Genomic DNA, 13237 nt, shown 5'->3' on the forward strand with positions numbered 1-13237 from the left:
TATGTTGTTTTAGAATGTATATGTATACAATAAAATCAAACGAGACACAAGGGAATGATTAACACAAAGTCAGGATAGTGCTTGTATCTGGGAGGGGAGAAGGATGCAATTGCAGACACATAAGAAGTTTCTCAACCCCTAGTAAATGTTCTATTTCTTAACCTTCCTGGATCTTACTACATGTTTCACCTCTTAACCCTGAGGTGGCTACATCAATACTCACTCTATTATTACTCTTTATATCATACACTTTTTATAATTTATTCCACAAACTGAAAGAAATCCCATCACTTCCGTGTTCAGATTCCAGGCTCAATGAAAAGAATTTTGGTAATGATTTGACTCTGAAGTAATAAACTGACATGCTAATTTTATTTTTTTGCAACAGTACTCATAAACTAATGAATGTTTAATTGATTTGATGACTATGTCCTTATATATAAAATTAAATTGGTCTTTAAGTAAATCCTCTGGGAGTCAGCACATCCTCTGCAAATAACCAAACTGAGTCTCAGAATCAGGATTTTCTCGATGCTTCAATTTCATGCCATATTGCAGCTTCAATTTTTGAAGTGTCATATTCCCTCATCATATCAAACTCAAGCCACGGCTGACTCCACTTCTGAGCTTCTTTCATTTGCTCTTCAGTCAAACAAAGATCAAATCTGATTCCTTTAATATTAAATTTTGGACGTTCCCAGCGTTTGGACCAGGGCTTAGGCTTCATTTTTACTTTCAGCTGCAGATGATATTAAAAAAAAAAAAAAAAAAGAAAAGAAAGAGAAAGAAAGAAAGAATTTGTTTAGTAGCAAGCAAAATTCTTCTAAAAGTTTTCATTAAGGTGACTCTTTCTTACTCTATATAGAACTTTCAGTTCTACAAATACAACTCATACCTGATTAACAGGAACATCGTGGCTAGTTTCTTGTACGACTGGCTTCATATTCATATCAAAAGTGCTATATTCAGGAAGGGCATCTCGTAAGTATAGCAAACTATCGTCCAGCCGTTTCTCTAATTTGACCACTTGGATCTCTTGGATTCGAGGATTATAAAGTTCAAAGCAAATCTCAACACCTAAACAGAGAAAACATATTCTTACAATCTGAACCCAGACGCCTGTATACGCCTTATACAACAGTAAAAACTATTTTATAATGGAACTAGCACAGGGTTTTGCACATAGGACATGTGACATAAATTTGTAATTTTTAAGATAAAGATTACCGAAAGAAAAAGAAATAAATTAAAGTCCATGTAGATTAAAAAGTGAAAAAAATCTGAGTTAGAATGATAGTCTAAAGAAAAATGTCTTCTATAAATACAGTCACACATCTCTTCACTTCTGGTACTATTTTTTTTTTTTTCAAATCCTTTTTTATTTATTGGTCTGGCCCAAAAAGATCTTAAGAGACCACGATAACAGTGTTAAAATTGTTTAGGGTCTAGTATCAGAAGAGGGATTAGATCCTGAGAATGTTTTCTTCATCTCCTTTTCTTTTTAGTTTTTAAATATACATCCAAGTTAGTTAGCATATAGTGCAATAATGATTTCAGAAGTAGATTCCAGTGACTCATCCCCTATGTGTAACACCCAGTGCTCACCCCAACAAGTGTCTTCCTTAATGCCTCTTACCCATTTAGCCCATCCCCACACTCTTCACTTCTGATACTATTAACCTGGAGAAAATTTGAGTAAATTCTTCACTGTCACATTTTTGTTTGTTTCCCAACTACTTATAAAACTTGATCTCCTACATTAAGGGCAACAGGAGTAATGACGCAAAGAGTTAATACGTTTTTAAGTTCTAACTTTGGTTTAGAATTCCCTCCTAAGGATGGCCTAAGTTTTATTTATTTATTTTTTAATCCAGATCAGTTCCTTTTAAAATTTTTTTTTTTATATTAGAGAGAGAGAAAGTGCACAAGTGAGGGAGAGAGGCAGAGGGAGAATCTTAAGCAGGCTCCACACTCAGTGCAAAGCCCAATGCAGGGCTCAGTCCCATGACCCTGGGATCATGACCTGAGCCAAAATCAAGAGTCGGACACTCAAACGACTGAGCCACCCAGGCATCCCAGGATGGCCTAGGTTTTAAAACACGCTGGGGCTCAGGGCACCTGGGTGGCTTAGTTGGTTAAGCGTCCGACTTCAGCTCAGGTCATCATCTCACAGTTCATGGGTTTGAGCCCTGTGTCGGGCCCTGTGCTGACAGCTCAGAGCCTAGAGCCTGCTTCAGATTCTGTGTCTCCCTCTCTCTCTGCCTCCCCTCCACTCACACTCTCTCTCTCAAAAATAAATAATAAAACACTAAAAAAAAAAAACATACTGGGGCTCTCCATATGAAGCAAGCTAGGAACAGCATTGTTGTTTCAAGATGCTACAAGTAATAGTTTAAGATACATCCTCCGTTAGCACCAAACACTTAAGGGAAAGAGTATATTCTGAGGTTTCCTGAAATAATCCCAAGAGAAATACAAATATGTATGAACAACATTAACATCCACTATTTAATACCAGGATTTAATCCATTATTTCCTATATACCTATTGTGTTCCAAGTACTGATCTAGGGACTGTGCCTATAGTGAACTCAAAATAGATCAAATCCTTCTCCTCTCATAGAGCTTATATTCTAGTGGATGACAATAAATAGACACACCAAAATTTCATTTACAATTCATAATTTAAGGTAATTTCGTATAGTCAATATAAACAGAGTAATAATACTGTGGCTGGGGAATAAATAGTATATGAATAGTATAGCAAGGGAAAGCCTCTCTAAAAACACAATTTTTTTTTTTTTCACGTTTATTCATTTTTGGGATAGAGAGAGACAGAGCATGAACAGGGGAGGGGCAGAGAGAGAGGGAGACACAGAATCGGAAACAGGCTCCAGGCTCTGAGCCGTCAGCCCAGAGCCTGACGCGGGGCTCGAACTCACGGACCGCGAGATCGTGACCTGGCTGAAGTCGGACGCTTAACCGACTACGCCACCCAGGCGCCCCTCTAAAAACACAATTTAGACTGACACTACAAATAGCCAAGAGTGCTCAAGGCAGAAAGAACAGCAAATGCAAAGTCCCTGGGGTCTTAACAAACTTGCTATATTGGGGGGAAAAACAAAACAAAACAGAAAAAGGTCTTTTTGGCTGGAGCACAGTAAGTCAGTGGGCCAGGAAAGTTAACCAGGGATACAGCATAGCTGCAGGCAGGAAGGAGGCAGGGCGGCATGGACGCGAGTGGTGGCCATGGAGACGGAGAACCAAACAGAACTGGAATATATTTTTTGGAGATTAAGCCAAGAAAACTTGACTGACTGGATATATGAAGAGAATAATTAAAAATAGCTCCTGAATTTTTGATTAAGTAAGTACGTACGCAGTGGTGCCACTTATGGACATAGAAAAAACCAAGAGGAACACACTGTGAGGAAAACAATCCTATTCTGAGCTTGTCGTATGCTTAAAAGATATCCACCCGGGGGCGCCTGGGTGGCGCAGTGGGTTGAGCGTCCGACTTCAGCCAGGTCACGATCTCGCGGTCCGTGAGTTCGAGCCCCGCGTCGGGCTCTGGGCTGATGGCTCAGAGCCTGGAGCCTGTTTCCGATTCTGTGTCTCCCTCTCTCTCTGCCCCTCCCCCGTTCATGCTCTGTCTCTCTCTGTCCCAAAAATAAATAAACATTGAAAAAAAAAATTAAAAAAAAAAAAAAAAAAAAGATATCCACCCGGAAATGTCAAAGAGGTAGTTGTATGTACAAATCCGGAACCTGGACAGGGTCAGTCCTTGAGATCTAAATTTGGGAGTTCTCGGGGTGCCTGGGTGGCTCAGTCGGTTAAGCGTCTGACTTCAGCTCAGGTCATGATCTCACGCTTGTGGGTTCAAGCCCCACGTCGAGCTCTGTGCTGACAGTGCAGAGCCTGGAGCCTGCTTCAGATCTGTGTCTCCCTCTCTCTGCCCCTCCCCTGCTCATGCTCTGTCTCTCTCTCTCAAAAATAAACATTAAAAAAAAAAATTCTTTTTTTTAATTTGGAAATTCTCATCATATGGATGGTATTTAAAGCCACTGGACTAGAAAAAACACCAAAGAAAGGAGTATCGATGGGGAAGGTTGAAACAGGTTGTAACAGTCAAAAGTACCTTAGAGGAGGGCAACAGGGAGTGAACATTTTTGGAGTATTCAGTGTTCAGTACTTCATGTAGAATATCACCCACAACGGACCACAACACTAAGGCAGAAACTATTATATCTCAGTTTTAAGAAAGAATATCAGGGGCGCCTGGGTGGCTCGGTTGTTTAAGCGGCCGACTTCAGCTCAGGTCATGATCTCGCGGTCTGTGAGTTCGAGCCCCGGGTCGGGCTCTGTGCTGACCGCTCAGAGCCTGGAGCCTGTTTCAGATTCTGTGTCTCCCTCTCTCTGACCCTCCCCTGTTCATGCTCTGTCTCTCTCTGTCTCAAAAATAAATAAACGTTAAAAAAAAAAAAATTTTTTAAAAGAAAGAATATCAAACCAAGGTCCATCTCACACACCTATGATCATGGTTTTCTACTGCAAGGCTTCTCCAAACACATGATCTGATCGAAGGCACACATTTCTGCAACTTGTAAGCCCTGCTAAGCTCCGACATGCACGGCACCACAGGTCATTACAAGATGAGTCCCGCATCGGGCTCTCTGCTATCAGTGCACAGCCCACTTCAGATCCTCTGTCCCCCGATCTCTCTGCCTCTCCCCTGTTCAGGTACTTGCTCTCTCTCTCTCAAAAATAAATACACATTTTTAAAAAAAAAGAAAAAAAGAAAATTTTACTGTTCTGCCATGTCGATTCATAATGTTTCTAGAATTTTGCCGCTTGGGCCTCTGTCTTATTTATTAGGCATAACAAACAAGTTTTGCCTTTTTAAAAATTCCTCTAATTCTTATCAAACAACGATTATTGTGGTGACTATCATAATATAAAGCAAAATGGGGGCATTCATTTTAGGGAAAAGTGACTCATACAGACATCATTATGTTTGTCTTAATGTTCTCATGGGTTATTGCCCCCTACACTGAATGTTCCCCACACTGTTAATAGTCACTTGTCTCCTCCTGTGATGCTGGCAGAGGTCGGAAAATCTGACAGTGGTCGTCCTGTGGTGAAAGAAGCCCTCAAGGGAAAGCACAGCACTGACTGCTTACTCCGCAGCCTCCAGTCTCATCCCATTCTTAGGCCACGGGCCCAGGTCAGGCCTCGGAATCCCTTTCACTTTCAAGTTCCAGACGTTTTCTCCCAGCATGCAGAACACAAAATAGAACCTGAGATACCATTTTCCAGAAAATTAAACTAATGAAATGGAAGCTACCTTGTCCTTCGATAGTATTCCTAAGGATAAAAGTAGCTCCAAGGCCTGCTCCTGATCTCTGGATACAGATCCCTAGAAACCGGCTGGTTTTTCCGCTGGCATATGGGTCAGCTGTAGTAACACGAAGTATGCTTCCTACAAATTCAAAAGAGAAGTGAACTTTTACAAGACTTGCAGAAACACACAAACAGCATTTCTAGGTAACCTCCTAACTTCCTAAATATTTTAATATATTAGGAATAAGTATCTCATCTGGGCAAAACCCAGATCTGTGAAAAACACTCTTCCCTATGTGAAAAAAACTAAGCCTGCCCACCACCAATAATGAAAGCGTGCAGCTCTTACTGACCAACGTAGAACTCTGGAATGTGGAGTATTTTTCTCCTCTCTAACATATCTTTTCTTTCCATCTGAAATTTCAGAGGATTTGTTCTTCCCCTTGGAGGAATAAATTCAGGACTCAAGAACCTGTGAAGAATATAAATAAAAAAAAAATTAAAGGCAAACTTAAAAATTAAAGATTATGATGTTGACGTGTTTTATTCTTTCTTCCTAAGAAAAGTTGATTATTTATTTCTAAAACTGTTGTCGACGCTCAAGAAAATAGCTAACAATTCCTGAGTACTCACCTCGCATCCTGTTAAAGATTTACAACACACCGAGAGCATAAATTAGTCCTCACGACAATTAGGCGAGCAGGCTGTCATCATCTCCTTTCACAGATGAAAATGAAGCTTGCAGAAGGTAAACTGACGTACTGTTATATTAGCTATGAACTAATCAAGTCAAGATTTAAACACAGGCATGTCTGTCAGATAACAAAGCCTATGGCCATAAACCACAAGCCTCACATCGAGTTGTGCGTGTTAAAATAAATTACACTGGATGGGCACTTGGGTGGCTCAGTCGGTTGAGTGTCCAACTTCGGCTCAGGTCGTGATCTCACGGTTTGTGAGTTGGAGCCCCGCGTCGGGCTCTGTGCTGACAGCTCAGAGCCTGGAGCCTGCTTCTGATTCTGTGTTTCCCTCTCTCTCTGCTCCTCCCCCGTTCATGCTCTATCTTTCTCTCCTTCAAAAATAAATAAACACTAAAACAAAAATTTTTTTTGAATAAATTTAGTCTGGAAAAATACAAATATAAATCATTAACTATGACCTTAAAAATAATCTCCCTCTTCTCCTCTTTAACTTCTCTAACTTCTTCCTTCCTCTCTCCTTCCTTTCCTTCTTTTCTCTCTTTTTAAATAGGCTTCACAACAATCACACAGCCCAAGGCAGGGTTTGAACTCACGACCCTGAGATCGAGACCTGAGCTGAGATCAAGAGTCAGACATTTAACTGACTGAGCCACCCAGGTACCCCTAAGCTAACCTCTTTAAAAGCATAAATGACATTACAGTGAAAAATCATGTCCCTATCACCCATCCTAAGAAATAAATGATCAATACAGTTGAAGCCCCAGTGCACCCTTCCCTCCCCCACAGTTAATTACTATGTGGTAATTCATTAAATTTGGTGATGATTCTTCCCATGAAGTTTCTTCCTTTTTCTGGTTCACCCCTTTCTCAGGAGCTTCCCAGGTATACTCTGAAACTGGGCCCCATACTCTAAGGACAAGGAGATACTGAAGAAAGAGGCAGGCCACTCAGAGTGGGTAGGTTACAGTTTTAGTAACAGCAAAGGGAATTCACATACAGGCTTGTCCTGGGTGGCAGCAAGACACCAAATCTTAAAAATTTACAAAGAGTGGCACAAAAACAGACACTCAGATCAATGGAACAGAATAGAGAACCCAGAAATGGACCACAAACGTATGGCCACCTAATCTTTGACAAACCAGGAAAGAATATCCAACAGAATAAAGACAGTCTCTTCAGCAAATGGTGCTGGGAAAACTGGACAGCGACATGCAGAAGAATGAACCTGGACCACTTTCTTACATCATACACAAAAATAAACTCAAAATGGATGAAAGACCTAAATGTAAGACAGGAAGCCATCAAAATCCTAGAGGAGAAAGCAGGCAAAAACTCTTTGACCTCTGCTGCAGCAACTTCTTACTCAACATGTCTCTGGAGGCAAGGGAAACAAAAGCAAAAATGAACTATTGGGACCTCATCAAAATAAAAAGCTTCTGCACAGTGAAGGAAACAATCAACAAAACTAAAAGGCAACCGACAGAATGGGAGAAGATATTTGCAAACGACATATAAGATAAAGGGTTAGTATCCAAAATCTGTAAAGAACTTACCAAACTCAACACCCAAAAAACAAATAATCCAGTGAAGAAATGGGCAAAAGACATGAAGAGACAGTTCTCCAAAGAAGACATCCAGATGGCCAAGAAACACATGAAAAAATGCTCAACATCACTCATCATCAGGGAAATACAAATCAAAACCACAATGAGATACCACCTCACACTTGTTAGAATGGCTAACATTAACAACTCAGGCAACAACAGATGTTGATGAGGATGCGGAGAAAGAGGATCTCTTTTGCACTGCTGGTGGGAATGCAAACTGGTGCAACTACTCTGGAAAACAGTATGGAGGTTCCTTCAAATAGTTAAAAATAGAACCACCCTACGACCCAGCAATTGCACTACTAGGCATTTATTCACGGGATACAGGTGTGCTGTTTCGAAGGGACACATGCACCCCCATGTTTATAGCAGCACTATCAATAATAGCCCAAATGTCCATCGATTGATGAATGGATAAAGAAGATGTGGTATATATATATGGAGTATTACCCTGCATCAAAAAGAATGAAATCTTACCATCTGCAACTATGTGGATGGAACTAGAGAGTATTATGCTAAGCAAAATCAGTCAGAGAAAGACAAATATCATGACTTCACTCATATGAGGACTTTAAGATAGAAAACACATGAACATAAGGGAAGGGAAGCAAAAATAATATAAAAACAGGGAGGGGGACAAAACTAAGAGACTCTTAAATATGGAGAACAAACAGAGGGTTACTGGAGGGGTTGTGGGAGGGGGGATGGGCTAAATGGGTAAGGGGAACTAAGGAATCTACTCCTGAAATCATTGTTGCACTATATGCTAATTTGGATGTAAATTTAAAAAAATAAAATGAGATAATTAAAAAAAAATTTACAAAGAGGCCCTAAGTGGTCTCAGTCACATACACTATGTAGGTATTTTCAATACCACATCATCATCTCGAGGCTATGTCTTTGGAGCAGCCTCTAGGAGCAGAAAAGGCAAGCAGAACCCACATTCCAAAGACAAGGGAAGGGGTGAGGAGCCGGGGTTCAGCCCATGGGTCAATCAGCAGTCATGTCTTTTTGATGATGACCCCCAACACTCATTTCCTACTTTGAAACTTTTTAAGCCCACCAAAAAGTTGAAATAGTAATACAATGAATACCCATATACACACCATCTCGTTTCATCAACTGCCAACATTTTGACATATTTGCTTTATATATACATATAATTTTTTTCCTGAACTATTTGAAATGTCAAATAGCAAGGTATTTCATCTCAGAATACTTTAGAAAGCTTCTAAGAATAGGGATTTTCTGCTACATTTATCACAATACTTTTATGACACCTAAGAACTTCTGCAATAATTCAACAACAAAATCTAACATGTAGTTTGTATTTAAACATATCTGAACTAACAGTATCTAATTGTCCTGGAAAAGGCCTTTTGTTGCCCAATCCAAGCCACCATCAAGCTTCACACATTGTATCTGGGTATTACTCGCTTTAGTTTCTTAAACTGCTACTATTCCCCATCTTTGTATTTTTAGAACACTGACTTTTCTGAAGAGTCCAAAAACCTACTGTCTTATACACCATCCCTGGATTCTGGAAATGTTTATTGTTTCCACATGCCTAGACCAAGGTTAAATATTTTGGGTAAAAATATTATAGAGGTGATCATCTTATCCTATCACATCACGAGGTATGTAATGTCAGCTTGTATGGCTATTGGGAAAGCCATAGGTCTGATTTCTCTGTGAAGAATTTCCCTTGTACATTTTATACTTTACATATGCATGTATGCATGTAAAATGTACATACGCATTTTATACTTTACATTTGCATGTCTGAGCAATATAAAAATGCTATCATACTTTATCAATTCTTCTGCAGGTTGTTTTTTCTCCACACATATTTATGAAGTTTATCCATGTCAGCTCCAGTTCATTTATTTTTCACTGCCGTATAATACTCCATTGTATAAATGCATTTGCCTATTCACCTACTGATGGCTATCGAGGCTACTTCTACATTTTTGTTTGTTATAAATACCTTTTGTGTTCATTTCTGTACATATTTCCTTGTACATATTACTTTAAGTTGTGTACCGACTGGGTGGAAAGGTATACACAACCTCAAAATTACTAAATTTTGTTCAACTGTTTCCCAAAGTAATTATACAATTTACATTCCCATTTAACTGAATTATAATAACTGTTGCCATTTACGAGAGATATTCCTTTCTCAACTTAAAAAAAAAAAGTTGTGTAAGGAAATGTTTTCTGAATCTCTACCTTCCATAAATTCAATGTTCAACTTAGAACAGGATATTTGCAATGTTAAACACACACACATAGGCATGCAGAGATAATCCAACCAACAAGGAATAGCCAAATCACACCAACTTTTTCCTGCTAAAATTGTCTTTTTAATAAGGTTGTTATACAACTAGGTTACCTAAACTTACAGATACCTCCAAAGTTGCCACCATTCATTTAAGTGAACCAGGCTTTTAAACACACTGGGTTTTATTTATTTATTTATTTTTAAGTTTATTTATTTTTGAGAGAGAGAGGGAGAGAGAATACGAATGAATATGCCCGCAAGCAGGGGAGAGGCAGAGACAGGGAGAGAGTGAATCCCAAGCAGGCTCTGAGCTATCAGCTCAGAACCCAATGCTAGGCTGGATCTCACCAACCTTTAGATCATAACCTGGGTGGAACTCAAGAGTCCGCCGCTCAACGGACTGAGCCACCCAGAAGTCACTTAAGCACACTGTTTTTAAAAGCAAATTTAAGACACCAATTACCGGAAAATTTTATCACTGTATAGCATTTTCAGGAAACTAAAACACGTGTGTAGAGAAAGGAAAACAGGGTGAGCTCTGGCCAATCCATTTCTACCGAGGCAAGGAATGATCAGTTTCTCAAACAAGTAAAATACTATGTACTTGAGAGGAAAATTCTTGATACAATCTGAATGCTGAAGCAAAGAGCTTCAAATAGGGAGAATCCTTGCTTTTAGTTCTGATTTAATAAGGCTGCAGAGAAAGTTCAACGCTAGAAAAGGGGAAAAGGGGGGGGAAGACAAACCTGAGGTGGTTGAGCTTTGCACACGAGCTCATGAATCCTGCACACAAGCTCGTGCAGTGGGGGTTCCACCTCTGCTTTAAAGGCTAGATCTCCAAAGTAAAGGCAGGTTCGCAAGCGCACAGACCCAAAAAGCGGGAACCGAGCGCCGGCCTGGGCCTCACCTCCTTTCCTGAAGAGGGGGACCGCGCTTGTCCACAATGACCGGTTTCGGCGGCGGCTTGAACGCGCCCGGCTCCGAAGGTCCGGTGCTCTGCTGTCGGCCCGGCCCCACGCGGGCCCCTGCAGTAGCGGACGACAGAGGTCAACAGAACTCGCCCTGAACTCCCGCGGAGCCCTGCAATCTCCCCCAACTCGCGTCCCACGAGGGTTGCTCCAGACTTCTAGGCTTGCCTCCTTCGAGCCTCGCCCCGAGCTCCCTCTTCCCTCCGGTGTGCAAGCCCCGCTCCACTTACGCCAGGTGACGGAGGCTAGCGCAGGAAGCAGCCCCCTGGCGGCTCGAAAACTTCGAGACAGGTCCCTTGCGGCCCCGCAAGCCCCTGCAACGGAGGCCGCCATGTCTGCTCGCTAAGGTCAAGACTACAACTCCCAATAACCAGTGCGACGAGGTCGGGACTACTTGAGATAGGACGGCGGCTGCTATGGGACAAAGCAGCCAAAGGCTTTTTTGTTTTGGTTTGGTTTTTCCTCTGTTCCTTTTCCTCTCCACTCCCCCCAATAACCCCCAACCCTGGCCTAAGTATTTTAGAGAAAGTATATATTTCTCTAGTTCCCCCACAGTGTGCCAAGTTTTACCCCTCCATAGGAACACTTTCCTCCCTCTGTGAATCAATTCTATCTTCACTTTCTCAGGCTTCGCTACATCAAAACCCCGGTATAGGCTCTTATCCTTACTAGGTACTTTCCATTAGCACCTCTGATACTATTTGCAATTCTATTTTTAATTTAATTTAATTTAGTTTAATTTAATTTAATTTAATTTAATTTAGAATTACTTGTGTAATTATTGGATAATTGTCTAGCGCGGAAAGTGCATGGACGAGGTCATGTTTGCTCACCATTTTATCCCAGCACCTACCAGTTATCTGGCCCTCACTCTTCGTTGAATGCAAGAAAAAGAAAAGAAAATAGTTCCTGATGCAGTTGGCACAGGGTCCCTGAGACTCCAGAGAGCATGCTAAAATTGACTTTGGGCTGGGCAATGTGGCTGGGATAGGTGGCAGAAATGAAACTCAAAAGGGTAGGTTATAAGTCTTGCTGAGAAATTTGGAATTTGTACCCTTGACAATGGTGAGCCACTGGAAGGATTTCACACTCAGAGTAATGTGATTATTAATTACTTATTGGTCATTCCAGTTGCATTAATGTCCCAAAGCATCTCAGACTCACCATGTTCATGTTGAATGCATTACGTTTACTTCCAAACCATCTCCCCAGTGTTGGCTATCTCAAGTGATGGCTTCAACATACAATCTGTTGCTTAACGCCAAATATCTTAGTGCCATCCTTGGTGTCTCCCTGTCTCTCAGGTGAAGTTCCTTAAACTACATGTAGTACCATAAATTATCTCAAGAATCCTTATACTTTCTCATCCTGTCACCCGTATCACTAATCCAGATCACCATCCTGCCTCCTCAGGATCACTGCAAACCACTGTACCTGCCTTCTCATTGGTCTTCCTGCCTCCAGGTCCCTCCAGTTCTTCTCCACATAGCAACCCAAAAGGTGGCTCAGACATACATACCTCATCCATTGCCTTGCCCCAGTTTAAAGTCTTCCATAGTTTTTTGTTGACCCTGGGATGAAAATCAAATGCCCAAAAAGAAAACAACCTCCTCCAAAAAAATTTTAATTTAATTTAATTTAAAAATTAAAAAAAAACAAAACAAAACACTACAGCCTGCCCCCATGACTCTATTTTGCCATCTTAAAGATACATGAACTATTACATCAGCCTGAGAAAGAAGGCCATGTTTTGAGGACAGAATTAAAAATGCCATGAGGAGAGACAGGGTTTTCTAATTTAATTCCAACGTCCTTGATTAGAATGGAATTTATTCTATAATAACAAGGAATTACACAACCAAAATTTCAGATTAGCTAAATTTTAGACTTTTTCTACCCACCCAAAAAGGAGACTTCAAACGTTTAAGAGAAGAGGAAGAAGGGAGGAGAGACAAACATAATTGTGACTGGTACTGGTGACAAATTTTCTGGGCCAACTAAGCCCCAAACAGCTTGATCATCACTCTTGCTGGGACAGGGCCTCTGGATAGGGGCAGAGAAATGACAGACAGACTTTCACAGGAAGAGGGCAGGACTTTGTGAACATTTCTCAGTCATTCCTGATGTCCCACCCTTCTGAGGATGAAAAAAATTATTTTGTAGAGCCTTACAAAACGAGAAGAATGAGCTTGAAGAATCTTATCTTTTCCCATATTCCTGCTTACCTCAAATCCATCAGTTCACTCTGACATTATCGTAAAGAACAAGCTGTAGTTTTAATTTTTCCACCAAACAACTGCAAAGAGCAAAATCGAAGAGCACAGAGATACTTTAACTATTT

General features: G+C 40.7%; 1 protein-coding gene across 1 annotated transcript; it reads right to left on the reverse strand.

Annotated features, from left to right (window-relative positions):
- Positions 1 to 350: 350 nt before the first annotated feature.
- On the reverse strand, positions 351 to 11279 carry MRPL19 (mitochondrial ribosomal protein L19). The gene is made up of 6 exons (XM_025932491.2): positions 11127 to 11279; positions 10836 to 10953; positions 5693 to 5811; positions 5344 to 5478; positions 896 to 1077; positions 351 to 739 (listed from the first exon to the last, which is right to left on the reverse strand). The coding sequence occupies exons 1-6, from the start codon at positions 11227 to 11229 to the stop codon at positions 518 to 520; spliced, it is 879 nt and encodes a 292-aa protein (XP_025788276.1). The 5' UTR covers positions 11230 to 11279; the 3' UTR covers positions 351 to 517.
- Between the last annotated feature and the right edge of the window lie 1958 nt (positions 11280 to 13237).

Source organism: Puma concolor, chromosome A3 (genome assembly GCF_028749965.1).
Source record: "Puma concolor isolate L17-30 chromosome A3, mPumCon1.1.hap2, whole genome shotgun sequence".
Classification (NCBI taxonomy): Eukaryota; Metazoa; Chordata; class Mammalia; order Carnivora; family Felidae; genus Puma; species Puma concolor.